This window comes from Saccoglossus kowalevskii, chromosome 9 (assembly GCF_978046115.1).
Source record: "Saccoglossus kowalevskii chromosome 9, keSacKowa6.1, whole genome shotgun sequence".
In the NCBI taxonomy this organism is placed as follows: Eukaryota; Metazoa; Hemichordata; class Enteropneusta; family Harrimaniidae; genus Saccoglossus; species Saccoglossus kowalevskii.
The window spans coordinates 22,167,050-22,190,658 of record NC_140649.1 but is presented as its reverse complement, the minus strand read 5'-3'; the positions used below and the strand labels follow the sequence as shown (position 1 = coordinate 22,190,658).

At 32.5% G+C, this 23,609-nt stretch overlaps 2 protein-coding genes across 2 annotated transcripts; one reads left to right on the top strand and one right to left on the bottom strand.

The window, feature by feature from the left end:
* Positions 1–1,154: 1,154 nt before the first annotated feature.
* LOC100366868 (putative oxidoreductase ZK1290.5) lies at positions 1,155–13,145 on the bottom strand. The gene is made up of 8 exons (XM_002737518.3): positions 13,078–13,145; positions 11,126–11,374; positions 9,925–10,026; positions 6,099–6,190; positions 4,248–4,319; positions 3,613–3,723; positions 2,855–2,914; positions 1,155–2,124 (listed from the first exon to the last, which is right to left on the bottom strand). Exons 1-8 carry the CDS (start codon positions 13,142–13,144, stop codon positions 2,038–2,040), a joined length of 840 nt encoding a protein of 279 aa, XP_002737564.1. The 5' UTR covers position 13,145; the 3' UTR covers positions 1,155–2,037.
* A 215-nt stretch (positions 13,146–13,360) lies between these two features.
* On the top strand, positions 13,361–22,425 carry LOC100366716 (diphthine methyl ester synthase-like). The gene is made up of 6 exons (XM_085503308.1): positions 13,361–13,550; positions 15,780–15,904; positions 18,170–18,278; positions 18,406–18,566; positions 20,696–20,802; positions 21,725–22,425. Exons 1-6 carry the CDS (start codon positions 13,416–13,418, stop codon positions 21,949–21,951), a joined length of 864 nt encoding a protein of 287 aa, XP_085359434.1. The 5' UTR covers positions 13,361–13,415; the 3' UTR covers positions 21,952–22,425.
* Positions 22,426–23,609: the final 1,184 nt, after the last annotated feature.

Here is a 23,609-nt window from a genome sequence, read left to right as displayed (position 1 = left end):
CAATATGACTTCATGAGGGAAAAATAGCCAATGTCATTAACATTGACAAACATATTCTCTTTGCGATTCCAATAACCCTGCTACATTTCAAAGTCAAGGGTTAAGATCACAGTACGAGTTTATGTAGGCGAGTTACATAACTATAGGAGAAGTAGCAAGGCCTTGTAAAATGGCAGACGTATTCCACATGCGACTCACAACACAACACAACGCATTTTCAAGACAAAAAGTAATAGTCATCGGATTGGATCATGATTTATCATATTAACTGACAACACACACAAACAGCACAAGTCTTTTTATGAGCTTGTATTGCAGTCACTTAAAGTGGCCGATTGGTGGTCATTTTGAATCCGATTTGAAAAACAAAATGATGTGCATCAGGGACACATAACGCTTGATTTTTGATGATTTTTTAGCAAAAAAAAAAGCCACCATTCGGCCATTTTGAATCTGATCGTCAAACCAATACATCTGTATATCTATGAGATGATATATTATGAATATTTAAAATTTGAACATAATCAGTCCAAACATGTCAGAGATATAACCTTTAAAAAATTCAGGAATCAAAGCTGTGTTGATATATTATATATATAATGTGTGATGGCAAGGAGTGGTTCGATTTACTTCGATTTATGCTGCTGCAAAAAGAATTGCCTAGATTTTGCTAAAATGTCAAAAAATCATGAAATTGGGGTCAAAAAGTTTGACAGGACTGTGAAAATTTGGGTCAAAATAGCAGCATATACCTTCAACTATTGGAGTATTCTCATAAACAATGTTATTCAACGTTTTTGAATCATGGGAGAGGATTTCAAAACTTTAATAATGGGATGACGTTTTGACCAACAAAGAAAACACACAATTAAAAACAAATTGTAAATTCTTTAATATATTATTATTATAATATAACTATATGGACACTATAATGTGCAGTTATAAAGTAAAAATATAAAATAAATAATAGTATAACAGATAATATAAAAATATTGAATAAGTAATGCAGACACTTGTATGGGAATGTTCAGCAGGTTAGTGAAAAAAAACAGAAAGTTATACTGTAACTTTCAGAAGAATCTACATATTAATTTCACTAAATCAGGAACTAATTGTTCAAATTAGTTTAAACACCAAATAAAAACTTTGCAGTATTCTCATGATAACCCAAGTCTTTATTATACATACTTTTTCGGGGTCATAGTAATAATTTAATAAGAGGTAACAGCTCTAAATGGCAATGAAAAGTGTTTTGTGCTGTGCGAACATGTGCGTTCATTGACGGGATTCTATTTCCATCACGTATAGTATTCATTGATCTGGAATGCTTTCAATATTAGTGACATAAGAAATATTTGAACATTTGAAAAAGTGCAAATATGTTTTGAACTAATGCAAATACAACTTTTTTTATGAATAATTAAAATATATTTTTTCTGTTCTAAATGCAGATGTGTAAATATTCAAGTTACAACATAAAAATATTTCAAACTAATATAACTACGAAGTGTGACGTTCCATTCATCTCTAAATTGGTGAAAAACTAAAACTAAAACAGTTGTCTTTCATTATCAATACAATAAGGACAACAGCAAATCCTCATTCCCTCCACAACCTGCAAGAATCACATATTAAAAATCAGTCTACAGAACAAACACAGATAATTATAAACACTGTGTGAAAACACTTGGCAAACTTATACCACAAGACAAAGTGCAAATATTAGGTTAAAAATTGAGTTAACAGCTACAAGTTTATAAGCACTATAAAATATGCATATATTTTAAAACAATTTCAAATTTATTATCATAAAAATTAGCACCATTATTGTTTTGGAAGTATTTAAGTGAACCATAATGTATTACCATATTTGGTCTGAAAGAGAAATGACAGAAGTGTGCTCATGGAAAAAATATGTAATATTTTAATGATCCATTACTGTAACAATACATGCAATATTTTGTCTATATACACTTCTATTAGGGATGCATTTCAATAGAGAAAATACAGTAAAGGTATTATTTATTAACTCCCTAGTTAAGACAAGATGAGTTTTTTCATTTTTGTCTTGTGTATGCTATTCACTCTCTGCATGTCTTCTTCATGGATTTCAAAATCAAATACCTGGTGGGAAAGTGATAATCAGTATTAAAATGTAGAAATGCTTACAATGGCATTAAAATAACCATAGTGAAACTACTGTGTAATACTTTATTTTCGCTGGAATACATTTTCGCTGAAAAGGCTTTTTGGGCATTTTGTATGGAATTTATTTTCACTGATTTTTGATGAGTTTAATGTGAAATATAGGAAAAAAAGTATATTCGCTGGATTTTATTTTTACGGAATCATCCCTTCAGCGAAAATAAATTCCAAGCGAAAATAAAGTATTCTACAGTATTCCATGTTGAGACCTGATACATTGTTTTGTATAACATGCAATTTAAGGGGTTTACATTATAAATATGTTGAATAAGATTGCAAAATGATTTTTTCCCAGTTTTAATTACATTAAGTTGCATGACTTCAGGTGAATTAACTCCCAAAATTGTCCTGGTCCTAGCCCTAGTGCAATCTACAGTAATTAATTAACACTGACCATGTGAATATTAATAAATTAATGTAATCACAATTGCCTGCACTCACATGGGCAAGCTGAACTGGCAGTTTAGTGGTCCAATATTATGGTGTACATTAAAAGTCAGAAGCCCATGAATAAAACAGGATTTTACTACTTTATCATAAGATGTACATTCTAATCTAAATGATAATAGCATGTCAGTCTCTAGTACGAGTGATTGTACATAATAAGCAAAAATGATATAAGCAAAAATATAACAATAAAAAAACTGACCTGAAAGTTCTCATGGACACGAGACTCTTTAGTAGTTTTTGGAATTGTGACGACATCATTCTATACAAAGAACAGAACATAATAACAAATTATGACAGATGAAAAAATTAGAATTCATCAGAATTGTTTCACACATTTTCAACTGCAACAAATCTAGCTTGTTATGACAGATGCCAAACACATTTCTCCACATTGAATAAGTTGTTCCAGTTTGATTGACATCCGAGAACTCAATAGAACACTGCTCTGCTAGACCAAAATGAATATCAGAAATGTTTTAAAACAGTCACTGTATTTGAGCATGAACTTATTATGTATATAAAAGAAGTATGTTCAGTCAAATAAAGTCATATTTTAATAATCTAGCATACAATTGATCCCATTTCAGGCTATTGCAAATGTGCCTTTAATTCTTGGGGGTGAACGTCTGGTCATTTTCACCACCAAACTCTCAAACAACTGTAATTTGGGATAGTTGCTCAGACACTGAACAGTGTAACAAGAATACCTGTACATGTGCAACAGATATATATTTGGTTGCACAGGATTGCTTCCAAGTTGAGTTTGTGCTGTTTTCTTGACTCTAGCTGTTTTCACCAGCTTTGACCGGTGTTCCACAGCAGCTCATACAAAGCCCAAAGAAATACATGGTACAGTGATACACGTCTTGGCAACGTTAAATGTTCCGTGATGTAGCTCCGCCCCCATAAATTGAGCAAATACTGGATGAATGGATCACTGTCTCCTAAGCAACATACCTGAATATTCCATCTAATCAGTATCTGAGATTTAGTCTTCTTGTATTTATTTGCTAATTCTTGGATGATTGGTTCCTCTAAAGCTAATCCCTGAGATAGAGGGCAGTAGCCCTACAGAGAGATTTAAGAATATTAACTTAATTTCATGGCAATTATTTCCCTTCAATCAAAGTACATGTAATGTACAAAGTATTAATTTGTTGGTTCAAAACCAAGAGACTCTCATAGATACATAGATATGTTTTACTATGGATTATAAGATAACTAAAGGAGTGCAACTGGTGTATATGCAAAGGGAGTCACACGAATTGATGATCACAAAATCGCAATACATTTTTAAAAAGCAAATGACTGTTCGTCACAAGCTTTTTATGCTTGTGTCCTTGCTTATTCGTATACAGTGATAATCTTGTTTAATTAAACAATCAAACCATTCCAAGAGTCCACAGCATTCTGTATGACATTGGGTAATATATTTGATTCATCGGTGCATGAAACTCGCGAATTCATGAGATCTTCATCACATATCATTGTTGCACAACCCCTATCTTATGAACCTTTGGTTTTACTTAATATGCTGAAATTAGAACTAAAGAAATGAGATTATCAATAAGATTGTTTTTAACTGTACCTACCTCAACACATATTCCTTTATCTTTGCAATACTGTATTAGCTCCATAGGTCTGTAGTAAATATGATGTTCTATCTAAACAAATAAACACAAGCCATGCATGGCACAGTCCCTGTTAGTTATCAAATTTAAGATAAATAGTTTTGTTTATAGTAATATAGCTGGAATATAAACATGTCAGGAATATAATTATGATGATTGTATAACATTGAAATGATTGACATATGTATCTGATCGTCAAACAAGTATTGAGAGATATTGCTCTGGAACAGCATTAATTATTAAAACAAAATCAGCCATTTTGAATACATGTATAATGAATATTTAAAATTTGAACATAATCAGTCACAGCAAGTCAGAGATATGGCACTAGAACCACATTCATTAAAACAAAATGGCCGCCAGTCGGCATTTTGAATCTTATCTGGAAAAAAAATGATGTGCATCAAGGTTCTATAATGCCCAACGTATATACCAAGTTTGAACAAAATCCATCTGTAAACAGCCGAGAATTTGACTTTGTTGATTTTTAGAACAAAAATGGCCACCATTCGGCCATCTTGAAACAGATCGTGAAACAAATTGATGTGCATATGTATAATATCATGTATGAAGTTTGATTGTGATTGGTCCAGGCATTTCTAAGATACAGGTCCAGATGCACGCACGAACGCACGGAGGCACGGATGCACAGACGCAAGAACACACAGAGGTCAAAACATAAGTCCCTGTTTTCGGACTGCGACCGAACAGGGATAAAAAATGATTAAAATGAATACGATCAGAACAAGAATACATAAGACAAGGATGTGAGCGGATATAAATGTACAATGTAATTTTTTTGCAGTTCTCCTAACAATTCTGGTAACCAAACTTCTGTATCAAGATATTTACAAACGAATGTCAAAAAATCCTTTGCAATTTAGATAATGGTATTTGCCACAACGACCAGCTCCAATTATGTTATCAAAGGCTACATATTCTTGATAATAGTATCGCGGTAGTTAGGTTGTAATATATGACTTTTGTCAAAACACTAGTCCTGTACAATTGAATAAATTGAATAGATCTGCAAATGGTTGTTAAGATCTTGTTGAGAACGAGAAAGCCACATAACTTGTTTTTTTCAAATAATGCTCCATTCTTTACTGCATCATGTCCGGTGTACAAATACATGTAGATCAGTGGAGCAGCAGACTCAATAATGGGAGAAAATAGAACACTATTCTAGGGGAAAGTCTCTCGTTCTCATTGACATCATGAAAACCATATTCATCTATGGTTTTTCAATTTATCTAGTTGTACAGAATTAAAGTACTGAAAAAAGTAAGGCACATTCAAACTAAACCATCGTAATGAAATCTGTCTGATTACAAGTTACAATTATTCTGTTGTTCTACGTTAAAGGGTGCTCCTCATATTAAATTTAATATACTGTATTAAAAATACACAAATGTACTTTATTTTCGCTTGGAATTAATTTTTGCTATTTTTCGATGAAGGGATGATTCAGTGAAAATAAAAACTAGCGAATATAACTATTTTTCCTATATTTCACATTCAAACTCATCAAAAATCAGTGAAAATAAATTCCATACAAAACACCCAAAAAGCCTTTTCAGCGAAAATTAATGCCAGCTACCGTACAATAAAGTATTTTACAGTAAACAAACACGCATTGTATACATTATTTTGTGACCACATTGAAAAAAACATGATTCAATGACCACTGCCTATTCAGATACAAATGAGAATGATACTGTGGTACTAAAATTATTAACTTACAAACACTGAAGTTATGAGAATTTTGAAACAAATTCACTCAAGACCTGAATGGTATAAAGGTGTAAATACCTGATTTACATGTGGTATGATGTCCCAGGTTTCTTCCAAATCTCTCAAATGTGAAACTTCAAAATTGCTGACTCCTATGGCTTTACACAGACCTACAGAATAATGATAGTAATTCATAAAATAGTGCATGTAATTAGATTACTTGCATCTACATGCTAGCAGAGTCCTACTAAACTAAAATCATGAAAGTACAAACAAAAATTAATTGGTAGTATATGTTGTCATATGATATCAGGGTTCTCACCAGGGCATTATAGAGTGTGAGTTCATACATTTATTCTGTTGTTATGCAAATTAGCCAAGACTCTATGCTATTTTTTTGGGAAGAACACTGAATATCCCTCACACTGTACTCAAGTGAATAGATTACTGTAAAATAATTTTTATTTGCTTGGAATTAATTTTCGTTGAAGGAAAGATTCAAAAATAAAATATTAAAATCCAGCGAATATTCCTTTTTTCCTATATTTTACATTCAACTTGTCATACCGGTAAATCAGTGAAAATAAATTCAATACAAAACACCCAATCCAAATCAATAAAGTCCGAAGTTTGAAAATGCTGTATTTGTATGCAAATTAGATTTGGCATAAATTCCCAATTAGTATTTATTTATTTATTTATTTATTTATTGCTTCCTTTTTGTAACAGGGGCTCACTATGTATTAAAACGAGGAGCTGCACCAAATAAAAAATACATTTCACTCAAAGACTTATGGATAAAAAAAAAAACTTTTGATAAACAAAAAGAAATTAAGTTACATGAACTAAGATAACAAAATATAACAACAACAAAAGACATCTAAAAGTAGCAACAACAAAAAAAAATAAGAAAACTAAAATATAAGAAGTACACTGGAAAAATATTAAATATTATCTGTATACCTCTTTCTACTGTCCATGGCATCAACTAAGAATTTTTTTGTAAAAGTATCAATTTCGTCACACAGGACTGAATCATACTGCCTTGTACTGTCACCCAGGATTAAACATAGCACTTCTTTGTTTGCTATGAAGTCTTTATGTAAATTTATTTCATTTTTGTTACATAGGAGCATTTCAATCCCTTCCATTAGAGTTTTTCTCTGTGCTGAGAAACATTCACAATGTAATATGAAATGCTCCAGTGTTTCAGGTTCCTTTTTGCAACATGGACAGATACAATTATTATTATCCAAGTTTGCCCATTTCCTTTTCTCATATGCCAAACCAAGAGTGCAGGATCTTGCCTTGAATTTTAATTGGGTGCCCTTGAAGTTGGATAAAGAATTTAAATATTTCTCACAATATTTTAAATTTGTTTTAAATTTTCTATAATGAACGAGACTTGATTTCTCTGCCATTTTTTGTTTCCATTGAATCTCGTCACTTTTTACAATCAAATTTTTAATATTTCTTTCAGACAGATTAGTGAATTGACTTTTGTTTATCTTTATATTTCTTTCTATATCTTCAATGCTATTTAGCCATGGCCAGGTCTTAATCGGATTATTCTCTTTAACTGCTGTTAGTTTATTAAAAATAACTTTTGACCATCTGGTTGATTCCATTAAACACAACCTCTTGTAATAATTCAGTTTTAATAAACTGACTCTACTTTTCATAGTTATCCACCCCAGGTCCCCTAGAACGGCTTCATTTGCTGTGTATCGACATGCTCCTAGAATAAACTTTCCCACTGTACGTTGCATTCTTTCTAATTTTTCCATATCTGTTGAACTAAATATTAGTAACTCACAGGCATACTCTAAGGCAGGTCTAATAATGTGGTTCCACAGGGATATACCATAATCTACTCTATTTACATTGCCATGGTTACCAAGAATTGATTTCATAATGGGGAATAACTTGTTAAACTTTTCAGACATTTTTGTACATTGTGTATGATCTGACAAAAGAGTGTAATCCAATAACCCAAATATTTATACTCAGACGCTTCTTTTATCTTTGAGTTCCCAATCTGCCAATCTTTGTTTTTGTTAACTTTCTTGTTAATGATCAACACGTTTGACTTTTCCTCATTAATTGTCATCTTCCATAGCTTGCAGAAATGGTTTGTGACATTTAACATGGAATTGAATTGGACCTCATTTGGTGCAATAAGCACCACATCATCAGCAAAAAACAATCCATTTATACAAATTTCATCCAATTTAACACCAAGTAGTGAATCATCTAACAGTTTTTTGAATTCATTCATATAAATTGAGAATAACGTTGGGGCTGCAACACATCCTTGTTTTAAACCCTCATTCTGTGTAAAATAATCTGTTTCAATATCGCCAAATGATACTTTACTTTCAATATGGTTATATGTATTTTTTATTATACGCCATAATTTGCCCTTTACACCATTCTGCCATAAAGCATACCATAAACCTTCTCTCCAAATGCTGTCATAAGCCTTTTTAAAATCTAAGAAGGCAAAATATGTATGCTTTTTCTGGTGTTTACGAATTGAAGCTATCCCTTTTAGAATGAACACTTGGTCAATTGTCCGTCTGTTTTTCCTGAAACCCCCTTGAATTTCCCCTAAAATATTATTAGATTCCACCAAATCGGTTAATTCTTTTTCAACTATTTTACTATAAATTTTTCCAATAACTGAGCTGAGTGAAATGCCTCGATAGTTATTCAAATTTTTTATATTGCCTTTCTTGTGTAATGGTATTATTATGCTTTTTCCCCAATCTACAGGGACAACCTCAAGGTGGAGACACATATTAAACATCAATTTTAATGAGTCTGTCACTACTTTGCCACCACCTTTGATGATTTCATGGGTGATTTCATCTGGCCCTGCAGCTTTATTATTCTTGAGATCTGATATTATTTTATTTATTTGTTCATCCTTTACAGAGATATTATTTACATTTTGTGATAAATCTTCTTCATACTTGGCTATTGAATCTAGAACTTTTTTTTCAAACATCTTTGATTCTTGGAAAAAACTATCTTTCTCATACAAATTTTGATGACTTCTTTCACCCAAGTGTTCCCAATAATTTATCAAAACATTTTTAACTTTATCTTTTTCGATGATTAATTTATGTTCCTGGTCAAGAACAACTGAAGAATATGTTCTTTGTTTAGGACCCTTTAGAATTGACCAGTACTTTCGAGTTGATTTACCTCCACATTTACCAACCTCAATACACTGTTTAACTTTGTTTTCAGTTTTTTTCTGTTTTATAAGATTTTGGACATTATTTTTATCTTCTAGATATTTATTCCATAATATTTTACCTTCATTGTCATGGTAACTGCTGTTTTCTTTAACCCACTCTCTGTGTTTTTTATTTGATTTTTTCCTTTCATTTATTGCACTTTTAATTTCTTGATCAAACCATGGTTTAGCACTACCGGTACTTGATGTAATTTTTTTGCCTATAACCTCACGACATGTTTCAATCACAATTTTACAAGAAGAAAAGACCTCTGACCTTCAGGGTCAACTTGTGGCAAAAAGGACACTCAAGAGTTTAAAGCAATTTGGAGAGAAATGTAGAAACAAACTATCCTTAAGTAAAGGCTGTAAGGGATGGTGTAGGGATAGAGATAACCATCTTTTTTTGAAAGCATAACTTTTGAATTTCTACAAACCTGTCAACTTTTAATTGAAAAAAAAAAGACTACAAAACTGTGGCTACATACCAGCAATTACTATCTTTCATTTCAATATAGATTTTAGACCGACACTTTTCATTTTCTGACTATAACCCTGACACTGATGTTTTCTTGCAACTACTAGTACTGCAGCAAAATTAACCTACAATTCTATTTTAATATTAAAATGTACTCATCATATACGCGTATAATGCAATACCTTGTTTATATAACTCTTCCATTGCTTTCCACGTCTCAGCTCTCAATGATTTCACATTATTTGAACCATGTGGACACACTGGCCAATGAATTAAATACAAATCTGTAATAAATCAAATGTAGACCGTGATACAGTGATACAACAACAATAAAACAAGATGGGTTGGTAAATGCTATATACTATTCTGTAAACCACTTTAAAAAATGTTCACGATACAAATTTTTGTGAATTGTGAGTACATAAAAATCATCAAAATTTGTAGCAGTGTAAGTTTCTCTGAGGCCCCTATGCCATGGAGTTTTATTCACATTTGTCTTCACAACTGCCAAAAAATCATCAAATTGCTGAAATTTTAATATAAAACAGTTTAGACTACTGTAAATGGGTTAATGTTAAATTTTACATACCGGTATTCACTTGGTTTTAATTAAGCGCATTTTCCAGTCAGCGATTGCGAAATAAGCAAAATTAAAACTAAGTGAATATGTAAAATTTAGCATAGAACACATTATCTAAATAATAAAACCATGAATTTAAAGCCCACTGAATATGCCTGAAATGGCAAATAAGCGAAATTTAAACCTAGTAAAAATTAGTCATTTTACAGAATTTAATCTACATGTTTTATTGTAACCACTCAAGGAACCTAAAGTGCACACTACCTTATTTTCTCTATTAGTAGCACATGCTTATATGAAAATTACAAAATAAATTGTCATAATACAAGTACCGGTAAGTACTATTTAATGAATCAGTATACACCAAATGCAATTTTTTTTTATATGTCCATATGGTTTATACTGTAAAACACTTTATTTTCACTTGGAATTAATTTTTGCTATTTTCGCTGAAGGAATGATTCAGTGAAAATAAAATCCAGCAAATGTACCTTTTTTCTATATTTTACATTCAACTTGTCTAAAATCAGTAAAAATAAATTCCATACAAAACGCCCAAAAAGTCTTTTCAGTGAAAATTAATTCAAGCTAAAATAAAGTATTTTACAGTATTGGAGATATGCTTCTATTAAACCGAATAAATACAATATATATAAAGTATAAAATTCTAAATGTTCATTAGTCACATTAGACTCACTAGTCATGTGGACCACTCAACTTTGAGACTGCCTAAAGATGGTCTGATGGCAGTTTGAAAAAACTTGAAAATAAAATATGAAATTTCATGCTTAGTCAGTATTTACCAATGTACTCTACTTTCAGTCTCTGTAAGGATGCACTGAAGGCATCTATTGTCTTCTTGTATCCGAGCTCAGATTTCCATAGTTTTGTTGTCAGGAAAATGTCTTTCCTGGGAACATTGCTTTCTCTGATTGCCTTGCCCACAGCTTCTTCACATTTGTATCGCGCAGCTGTGTCAATGAGTCGATATCCACAATCTTTCAAAGCATGGACAACTGTAGAATGGCAGTATCCACCAATGTGGGAAGTACCTGTGGATATACATGTATTGTACTGTAGAATACTATTTTCGCTTGAAATTAATTTTCGCTAATTTCACTGAAGGAATGATTCAGTGAAAATATAATCTATGCTCCTCATGTTTTTCCTGTACAATCAAGAAAAACAAATCTGGCGAAAAATCCCTGACTTCCGGACGTTACTTTCCATGAAACAACTGTTCATCATAAGGAAAGTATTATTTCTTGTTGAAACTTGCTTGGCACATCACTGTACGTTTAGTTCCATGGTCTGCCACACTTATTTTCAGGAGACATATTTGTACAATCATAGACCATTCTAAGGTCTATGGTACAAACAATGATGAGAATCAATAAATAATTATTATTGGGTGGTGGTTTTGTTTTCAATCCCTGCAGGTACTGTAGTGTATTGTATAATGGTTTTGCAAAGTACTATGGAGCTTACTTGATATTTTATGAATGTCAGGCTCCAAGGGACGAACACTTGGCTTATCAGCATGTTCTACAAGTTCAATAAGCTTTGCCTTTAGTTTATTACTTCAAGTTATGCCCGCTCCTGGGGGAATTTACGAAGTTTTGGAACTTTCCTCAAACTAAGTTTATTCATTCAAAAAACCCTGAAATCATTATGCAAATAAGCATCTATTAGGAACTTGAATGTTGTTAATTACAGAAGAAAAACCAGACTGGAATTTGAATAATCCAGAGTGACAGCAGAGTTGACCTTTAGTTGAAGGGTTATGGTCCAATGCTACAACAAATTCTTTTCAGTTTTCTCCTAATTAAATACATTTTACAAAACAATTTCAACATAGTTACATAATAACAGAAGAAAGTATGAGATCCTTATCAGAAGCTAATCTACAAGCATCTGAGGGGATTTAATCCGGGATTACCTAAAATTCGCAATATATAATATATAGAAACAGAAGACAGAAAATGTACTAAATGCAACCTACTTGAGGATGAAATTCATTACATCACAAAATGTGAACTTTACACAGATGAAAGAGAGTTGTTTTATTCACATTTTTCAAAGAAAATTAACAATTTTCAACACTGTACAAACAAAGAAAAATTCATTCATATATTGAATACAAACAACAAATATTTACTAACAGAGCTTATCAAATTTATAAAAACAGCAAATACCATTAGAGAAAACCACCTAATGGGTCATTAATATTTTTTTTTTTTTAACATTATTTCATGTAACTGTATTGTAGTAGATTTTAGATATCTAACTTGTTATGTTTATTTTAACACCTTTATTGCATTTCATAAACCAAAATAGATATGTAATTCATTCTATAAGGTTGTAATAAAGAATTATCTTATCTTATCTTATATATATGTATATGTAAGAGTGCTTAAATAAATGATATAGGGCAGTTAGGTGCCAAGACAACAATAAAGCTCTATGAAGAATATCAATGAATGAATGAATGAGTGAGTGAGTGAATGAATGAATGAATGAATGAAATTATATTGCACTGTTTAGAAAATAAACAAATGTTTTCTTTTAAATGGTGACAGTGACAACGTAGAATTCAAGGTTATAGGGACTGTGGGTTAATGGTTAGATTATGTTAAGTCTGGAGAACTATATAGAGATGGCTCAAGACAGGGCCGATGTCATAGTTACATGTTTTTTGATGGAGGTATTATTATTACAACAGCTTACCAAGCGAAGTAGACAGAACACTACTTACCCAGTCCTAAAATTGGTATTTTCACTCCATTTGACAATCTTACGGTCTTTGTTTTGGGTGCTGTCATTTTATTTTAAACAACTTTTACGACTGTCGCAAAATATACGGTTAGAATGTTAAATTTAACAGAAACTTTGTGCAAATACACAAAATAATGTTTAATTATATATGTACGTAGTAAACGTAGTTTTAAACAGCAACACGTTATTGTCGATTCAACATTATACATGTCGTAAAGACGGCTAGTTTTGCGGCAGTGGTCAATAACCGGAAATATAACCGGAAGTAGAAAAGACAGCTGTTTGGGAACACACACGTGTGTTTTTTCGAATGGTATTATGTTGTTTTTAGTGGGACTTGGGCTCGGTGATGCCAAAGATATCACGGTAAAGGGACTAGAAATAGTCAAGAAAGCAAAGACAGTATATTTAGAGGCATACACGTCAATTTTGACTGTTGGAAAAGACGCACTGGTGAGTGGGGATTGCAAGTCGTTCACCAGTATGGCGATCTACACGTAATCGTGCGGTTGGTTGCAGAAATATTGGTTAGAAATGATAAAAACAATCAAAACTGCGGTTACACAGACCACAGTCATTCTCTCTCCAATAATAATAAGTTTTATGGATGGTGCGCATGCTTTACTTGCTTACAAATCTTTTCGTAATTTTTCGTAAATAACAAAATGCTAATGGTAATAAGGTTTAATAATAACTTTATTACACTATTATGCCATCAGAGGGCGCAGTATGGTAAATAAAATACAAATCATAAGAAAAAATACAGTAGCTAGACTATAAGATAAAATTAAAAATAAAAGATGTTAAAAGCTTAATAGGAAAAACAAATTAAGGATAGTTACAGGATTCTCCCAATGTAGAGGTGATAGCTATCATATACCTGATTTCTGTTTTGCCTTATTTAGAAACTTTACCAGGGGTATGAAGCACGTCATTATTTTAATGAAATTGTCTGTTTTATTTAGTTTATTTTTAATTCCTATTTCTTGAAACATTTCCCCTCTTTCTTTATTGAGAAATTCACAATCTAGGAAAAAATGTTGTTCGTCCTCATTTTTTACAAAATCGCTCATCCGCAGGAATTTTTGGTCGTTGTTGTCTGCCTCTTTCAATTTCTAAATTAATATGGTTAGAAAATATTGATCGCATTTTTGCATTTCCTCTGTGATTTTTTTATAATTTTTATATTTAAAAAACAACAAGACACGTCTAAGATGACTAGAGGATTGAAAAAAAATGAAAAAAACAACTACCTACTGTAATTTAAATTTCGAAAATTGCATGTTAGAAATGGGTTATGAAATCTTTGCCTTAGTTCATACAAAGACAATAATGTCTTTGGTTTATAAAGGTATTTATAAAAATATTGTAAATGCAGCTTGTGTACAAATGTAATAAAAACAAACAAACAATAAAAAAACTTAAAAGATAAAGACAAAAGAAATATCAAAATAAAAATTTCACTATTTTCGCAACTTTTAAACAGGGGATTTATAGATAGTATCTTTTAGGTGAAAGTATCTTAGTGGAAGTAGTATCTTAGTGAAAGGGCTTTTGCATTTTTCATTACCTCAAGAAAAATATCGTCTGGTAAATTAGACTTAGAGATCACAATCGTCAAAAAGTCTTTTCCTTTCACTTTTAAAGGAAGGACATATAAGGATAAAATGCTTCTCATCATCAAGAGAATTTATGTTACATCTTTTACATGTTCTGTAATCTAACAAAATTTTTGGTTTGTTCATTCTCCCTAGTTCAATCTCTAGATGGTGATCACTGAGTCTAAATTTACTTAACATTTTTCTAAGATTGAAATGCAGGGACATGCATTATATAACATAATCACCAGGATCGCCCAAGCACTTAGAAAATGTTCTAAGGTCTATGGTTGAACTACTGATTAATATTAATTAAAACACACAATTATGTCACAATGGATTGGTCAGTTGAAATTCTAACAGCTTTTTTATTTATACAAATTATTCGTAGTTATAGAACATAATGTCCTGTGCCATACACTGTAAAAGTTATAATTTATATAAATTCAAAATGGCCGTTGACCATTTCAGCAATGGTGTTGTAAAGTTGATATAGAATTTATTATCAGGAAATCGTGTGAATATCGATCATGTTGTAGTTACAACGAATCTTAGTATTTTGACAAGATGATACTAGTATACTGTAAAAGGGTTAATTATTCACTGGGTTTTAATTTTGCTTATTTCGCTGACTGGAAAAAGCACTAAATTAAAACCCAGTGAATATGTCAAATTGAGCATAGAACGGATTGTCTATGATAAAACCATGAGTTTTAAACCCACTAAATATGCCTGGAATGCTAAATCAGTGAAATTTAAACCCACTGAAAATTAGTCATTTTACAGTACTATACAACCGGTAGTAATCAAACTAGTTTGGACAACAGTAATTCCCTGATCAATCAACAAATAAGTGTGGTGAGTACAATATACCATTCAATTTTCACTACTAAAAATGTTCAGGATTGTTCAGCATTTGTGAAGACAAAATTACATGACACAAATTTTCCATGCTACAAAATTTAGCATTTTTCATTGACTTACAAAATTCACGAAAATTTGTCTCTCGGATCACAAGAATTAAATTTGATTGGCAGTATTGTTTCACACCACGGTTAGACTCCATACAGTGTCCCTGTTACAGGAAGAATACTATGGAAGGGAGGTTATTCTTGCTGACAGAGAAATGGTAGAACAGCATTCTGATGATATGTTAAAGGAAGCTAAATCCGAGGATATAGTCTTTCTGGTTGTTGGCGATCCATTTGGGTAGGTATATTGAATAATTTATTTTTAATGTAAGGTTATTTTCTAATAAAATTGTTGGGGTAATCTGTGTTACACCAAGTGCAGTTAGTATGCATCACTATCCTAACCAACAGTCAAGACAATTTTCTAGTTCCACCATTACCTTAGAATTAAACTTGTGCACTCTGATGTAAAGGAGGGCGGGGTTAAATGCCAGGAACACGGGCAACCAGTGACTAATTTGATAAATTGTGAAGCTAGAATTTTAGTTGGTATATTGGTAATTTTCAAACAGTTTGTGAGAATATATTGCTGTATTTTGCAATCTTAGTTCTATTGGTGAGACCAAATTTATTCTCATCATTTATTTATCTTTAATCAGTTGATTGTATTCTCACCATTTAGAATAAATTTTTGCATCAACAGTGGCAAAATTGAAGATGCAATCTCCCTAACTACATGTGTATCTATAATTTAAATAGTATTCCATCGTTCAAATCGCATGATTTAGAGAGCTTGATGTAAACACTCCTTTATGAACCCTTGTTAAAATGCATAGATCTGATTGGAGACGCCTCAAAAGAACTGCCCAATCACAGTTTGCATAACATGTAATGTCATGAATAAAATGTACGTTGTAGCATTGTGTTGCTGATTATGAAGAATTGTTGATGTATTTTTTCCAATTTTGCGCATTTCCTCGTGCTAGAATTATCTTTGGTATGTGGCCTAGCACTGAACTATTTATACGCTATCACCGTGGATCCTGTAACAGTGTGTATTTGGTATAGGCATTGCGTAATAGTTCCTGATTCCATCTGTTCCTTTCTAATATGGAATACAGAGCCTGCATCGCAAACATGGGTCAATATTTAATATATTGAATTGTTTTAACTCTTAAAGATTTGTCAGATCACAGTTCATAGCCCAAAGACCTAAATACAGTTGACATGTTTTCACTTTTTAGCTCCGCTGTCGACTTTGTCGGGCGAAGCTTATCATATGAGTGATTGTCCGTCGTTGTCCGTGTCAATGTTTTACTTTTTCGACTTCTTCTTGAAAACTACAAGCCTGAATGCTTTGATACTTGGTGTATATGTACCTTGGGTAGACCTCTCTCAGATTTGTTAATTTCATGATGATATCTTCAATTCTCTAATTTTAGTGAATATTTTTGTCATTTTTAGTAAAAAGTGATATTTTCAACTTCTTGTTAAAAACCGCAAGTCCAATTGCTTTGATATTACATATATAGGTACTACATGTGGATCTCTCTCAGATTTGTTCATTTTGTAATGATATCTTAAATTCTCTAATTTTGGTGAATATTTTTGTCATTTTTGGTAAAAAGTGATATTTTCGACTTCTTGTTGAAAACCGCAAGTCCAATTGCTTTGATATTACATATATAGGTACTACATGTGGACCTCTCTCAGATTTGTTCATTTTGTAATGATATCTTTAATTCTCTAATTTTGGTGAATATTTTTGTCATTTTTGGTAAAAAGTGATATTTTCGACTTCTTGTTGAAAACCGCAAGTCCAATTGCTTTGATATATTATACATATAGGTACTACACATGGACCTCTCTCAGATTTGTTCATTTTCTAATGATATCTTCTGTTCTTTAATTGCCATGTGCATTGCTAACAGCGGAGCTATCTCAGCCGACAGGCTGCTTGTCTAATGTATAGTGGTTGAAATTCTACATTCATATATTACTGTACAATAGCACTGTGCACATGAATATTTCATTTCTTTAGTGGAGTGTATTGTAGTGAAAAAAATTATTTGACTGTAGACTTATCTATTTTCTCTGTGATAAAGCTTTACCAAGCAGTTTGATTGGACAATCTATTAAATACTTTAAAACCATTTATTTCCACTGACATTTAATTTCAATATTTTGATGTTTTGAGCGCATATTGAGTCTTTATTTTATGAATTTCTCAAAGTTTTATTGTTTTTCTACATTTATTTTTTTAGCGGATTTTACTTATCAGCGAAAATAGAAAAAATAAAACCCAGTAAATAATGAATGCATTACAGTCAAATTTGTCTAGTATTGCCAGGAAGGGCATACCTAAGTATGGCCAAATACACAAAACCTGGTTTGTGAAGATGGTTGAATTCACAATTTGTGTAGTGATATAACATTATGTCATAAATTTTGACATTGCATAACATAGTAACTTGAATACAGTAATGCGATGCTACACTGATATTGTATGCAAGTATAATTTAGGGATGTGTAAATCTTTCTTTCCAATATTACTATGTATTAGGGCAACAACTCACACAGACTTTGTACTCCGAGCAACTCAAGAAGGGATACCTTTCAAAGTGATACACAATGCATCTATAATGAATGCCATTGGCTGCTGTGGATTGCAGGTTAGTATTAGCCAATCAGTGACACATGACAACTAACACTAACCAACATTAACACTAACACTACATTACAAACATTCTTCAATACAAACAAATTTCATCTGTAATATTCAACAACTTGCTTTTTCAGTTGTATAATTTTGGTGAGACTGTATCTATCGTATTCTGGACAGATTCATGGAGGCCGGATAGCTTTTATGACAAGATCCAGTCAAACAGAGAGAGGGGTCAACACACACTGTGTCTGCTGGATATTAAAGTCAAAGAACAGTCTATTGAAAACCTCATGAAGTAAGTAAACTATTTTTGTCCCAGTATTCTGAAGGAAAGTACAGACTATAAACCAGACTATTTTGTGAAATTTTGATGAAAAGAGGGAAGTGCTGGTGAAACGGTTAAACAAAGTTTCAAATGGCCTTGTCAATGGTTTTTACCTTGCCTGTACCATCAAAGATGGAAGGGAAAGGTATATTAAGGGAAAGATTTTGTCCGGCGTTGTCGTTGTTGTTGTTGTTGTTGTTGTCGTTGTCGTCGTTAATAATTGTTATTGTGTGCATAATAACTTTACTAATTCTATTCCAAACTTCATCAACTTGGTCAACTTATTCATCAGTATAATGTCTTCCCTGAGTTTGAACAACAGATGTCCTGTATGAAAATATCATGCAAAAATTGAGAAAATCTGATAAAATATTTTGACTGTTTCTACTTGACTGATCACTGGTGATACACATCAAAGGTCACTGATCTCAGTGGAAATATGCATTGTTGTATGTGTTCAATGAAGCAAATGATTTATCTTGTAATAATATCCTTGGTAATGTATACCAGAATCCCATACTGGGTTTCAAAACCAACTCATGGAGAGATTGCACAGTCTGATACACATTTGCAAACCTACCAATAAAATCTTTACAGAAAACAAGATGTCAGAAAATCAATATAAGCACTCCTATGAACTGGGTGCCAAACTTTGATCAAGATCTGAAGCTAATAGAAAATCTGTTTAGTTCAAAGTTATCAAATCAAAAACAATACATAAAAAATACATAAAAAGCAAAACATTTCATCCACATTTTAAAAAGAAAATTGTTCTAAATAATACGTATTCTGTATTTGACAAACAGTTCATTTGACAAATGAAAACTCGCCGGAATATGTTTCAGCTATTAGAACAGAATGATAGAGTTTTCATAATACTAGTTTAAAAACGCACTTCGAAGATTGCAGTGTTTGAAGATGTAGATTCTCAGGAGGCAACAGTACTGTTGACTTCTCCCTCCACTGGACACCAACTAACTATTTAAGTTGATTTGCATACAAAGCAGAGCTTGCAACATGATAGCTATTCATAAAGGGTGTTTTTTTTTTTTTTTTACTTTTCATGTAATACAAAATACTTGGACAAAAGCCAGCTAAGATTTTCTGTTATCTTGCATGTTTTATGAATCTATTCACGTCTAAATGCAGAACTTTTTTTTTTGCGATGAGGCATTTATTTTTATACTAAAATATCTGAAATACTGGAAATTATGTCCCTTAAAATAATTAAACAAATAAGGCACCAATGTTTTTGTAAGATATTTACATCTTTTAAGGACATTCGGTAGACTGATTCCCCACTGTTGGTTCAACCCCAAAACTTGTTTGTATTCAAAATTAATTATGACAATGCGTATTTATATTGAAACAAACTGTGATAGAGGGAATTATATTATATAACAAAGGGCAAGGTCACCAGAGTTCAACTATGTTTTCAATTTGTGCATCAACTGCTAACAAGTCTTTAGAAGGGACTATTTTATTTGCATGCTTTTGCAGTCTGTACCAATGTTATTGAGCAAGTTTGTAACTATGAATACCACAGTACATACATGTATATATAAATCAACAGTTTTCTTTCTAGAAATAAAACTGCAAGAGTGAGCACTGCAATTCAGCGACGCCACCAATTGGGGGAGATAGGGTTCTCCCTACCAGGGTGTGGAGTTTTTGATAATTCTAAATTTAAATGGATCATTCTATGACTTCTTTGGGGCCAAAATTACTATCAGACATGTCACAGTTGAAGACTGTAGCCACATGTATGATGTTATCTGTGGTCAATCAGAATTTTATGGTTGCCAGAGGATCTGCTCCCCAGTGTAAGGGGTGCATGGCCATGGCATGAGGGTTCTGCGCCCCTGTTCCTTGTTTAAAAAAATACTTGATAAATGTGTAATAAAAGGCAGAATTTGATGTCAACAAACATGCTGGTCTAACTGTCAGGTGTTAGAGTTTGTTAGCCAATCAGGTACAATCTTGTAAGTGGCTTCATATTGACTCCAGCACTGAAGAAAGGAGGTAAAGCTGAATGCTGAAGTTATGAACAAGGACGTACAAAGGGTTTAAATTAATTTATTTATTTTTCATTTTTCCAGAGGAAGACATATTTATGAGCCGCCCAGGTATATGACAGTGAGCCAAGCGGCCTCCCAGTTATTGGAAATTATTGAAAAAAAGAGGTCAGAAGGTCAAGAGAATTTAAGTAAGACACATTTATGAATACAATTGGAGGTGGATACGATGTTGTACTTGATGTTTGGCATAATGGGTTGATATGTGTCCTCTATCAGGGAATCTGACAGTTTGGCGACGGTGATCAACTGCCTACGCTACAATAAAAATGAGAATATACACTTGTTATGCTCCTAGCATTTGTGATTGGTAGAATAAAATCTAGTCAGAGAGGATGTAGACAATCTTTTGTGCACACAACAGATCATAGTATTCTTGTCATAAGCATCTTCATACATAAATAAAGCGATGTATGTTATATTAATTAAAGTGGGGGAGTCATCACCTGCACATGTGTCAAATGGCCATAGCATGTCATTGTTTACAAACAAGCGTCTACCCATGAGCCTTTGTGTTTTTAGTGTGTGTTGTTATCATCGCTTGGGACTCAATTCCTGCGTGTACGCAGATGACGACCCTCCCGCTTTAATTGTAAACTGAAACGACTGTTTGTGGAGGCTTTTAGCTGGTGATGTGTTACCACAGTAGATCATGGAGAGGTTGAAAAATGTCAACCAATTGCAAGTTGTTGTAGGCTGTCTGATGACGCCTGACTAGCCAATCATCTCATTTGGATTTGAATGAGAGTAAATATAAATAGTGGGTATTCCGCTCACTGACAACAGTTGTCAGCCACATGACACTGATTAAGCTTTAGTTCAAAATGGCGTCCTAGCAATTTCCACGTTTGCGATCCATTTGTTTTATCATTCTTTTTACATTTATATGATGGATGATGTCGACAAACTCACAGTGCCACAGCTCAAGAGTCTTTTATGTAAATTGGGTTTTTAAATATTTATAAACATGAGTTGCTTGTTGATGATTCACTTACACAACCATAACATAGATTAAATGTTTCAATAACAAATTAAATATGTTGATTTCTGCAGGTTTAATAGAAGATACCATGTGTGTGGGTGTGGCCAGGGTAGGTGCTGATGACCAGAACATTATGGCAGGCACTCTGAAACAGATGGTCAATACTGACTTAGGTGCTCCTCTCCATTCATTGGTCATTGCTGGTCACATGCATCCACTGGAAATAGACATGCTCAGACTGTTTGCTGTTGACAAAAACAATTTTGATGAATTGGTGAAAAAACATCATGTGCTTTGATGAAACCTGTTTCTGTGATGTCGTCAGGAAGTGGAGGCGACAATGCAAAATTCTACAGTTCAGGATACGTTCAGTTTTCGCGTCAACAATCTTTACACTCATTTGGTACTTTTTGCATGGGACAACTTTGAATGTAAGAGTTAAATGCAGGGGTAATTCCAGGATTTGATATTACCCAGTTTGGTATATGTATTTATAAAATTAAAACCAGAAATAACAACCAAAATTATACAGATCATCAAAGTTTAGAGGGTTTATACAAACACAGATAACTGAGCATCTGCTCCTACAAAGCGGTGAGGTGAATGTGGTGTCTATATAAACAATACTACATGTCTGTATGTATGTATGTTTGTGAAATTTATTGCTACATACAATGTACATTGATCATTTTATTTTGAGCGCTGGACATTCCACAACTTTGACCAGATAAAAGTTATGCTTTATATAAAACATACATGTTTGTCAACATTGTTGGTACAATTTCTATCTGTACAGTCATATTCTAATTTGGGGGTTACTGTTACAAAATTATATGTACAATTTAGTGTTTATTGTAGCCATATTTGTTAAAAACATCATTTTTAGTTAGATGGTGTTCAAAAACGGAGATTCATAGATTGACTACCATGCATGCATGCATGCATGCTTGGACTAATAATATTCTGACTTCACATCAGACATCGTTATTATGCATTTGTTCCATGATCTGTTTCAAAATGGCTAAATAGCAGCCATTTTAAGGCCAAAAGTGAATTAAAATCACACATTTTCACCATTCCAGAACTGAATGTAAAGCCAATTATGTGGCAATAAATGTTGCCAAATGAGTCTGCAATAAATCCTGAAAACTTAAAATTAAATTAATAGGAAATTCGCTAAATACATGGTTTTTCTGTGTACACAATTTCGGGAAACTTCAGTTTGGAAAATGAACGGGGTCACAGGGCATATTCTAAAACAGAGTGATCGTTTTGCAATAATATTGAATTTTAAATATTAATCTACAACTGCAAAATTGAATCCGAATGAAAGTTCTATGGTCATGATATTCTTCCAACTCTAAATTTACTTAAAACATTTCTCATCTTGAGAATTACTCATCAAGGTGCATGTTGGAGGAGCTGGAAATCTCCTTTTTGCAGCCGAGACTATTATGTGTCACGGGTAGCTGTACTATCATAACTCTAGAGTAATTGAACACCTCTCATGAAAACTCAAAAGAAGACAAATTGAAAAAGGTGCTTCTGGATTGAAAATTGAGGGTAAAAGAAAGAAGTCATTCTATGCATAACTAGATAACATACACCAAAGAATAAGGGACTTAAACTTGCAGAATGTACAAGATCAGTTTTTTTATGGAGGTCACTGGTGCTACAGTTTGCTGGAGCTATGCGCAGAATTTCAATTTTTGGCAACTGTACTATATCTATATACATTATAGGTAGCCCAACTTTCTAGCTGTCATTCTCATTTTGTACAGCAGTATTTCAACAGACTGGATTTGAAAATGACTTTAATGTAAACATATTTTATGTAAGAATAGCACAAATACATCACTAAAATAAATGACAATAAAATATAATGCTTGATTCAAAAATGTTTATATGGAGTAAAGTGAGCACATCTTTCAAACACAAGGAACACTGGTACTATAA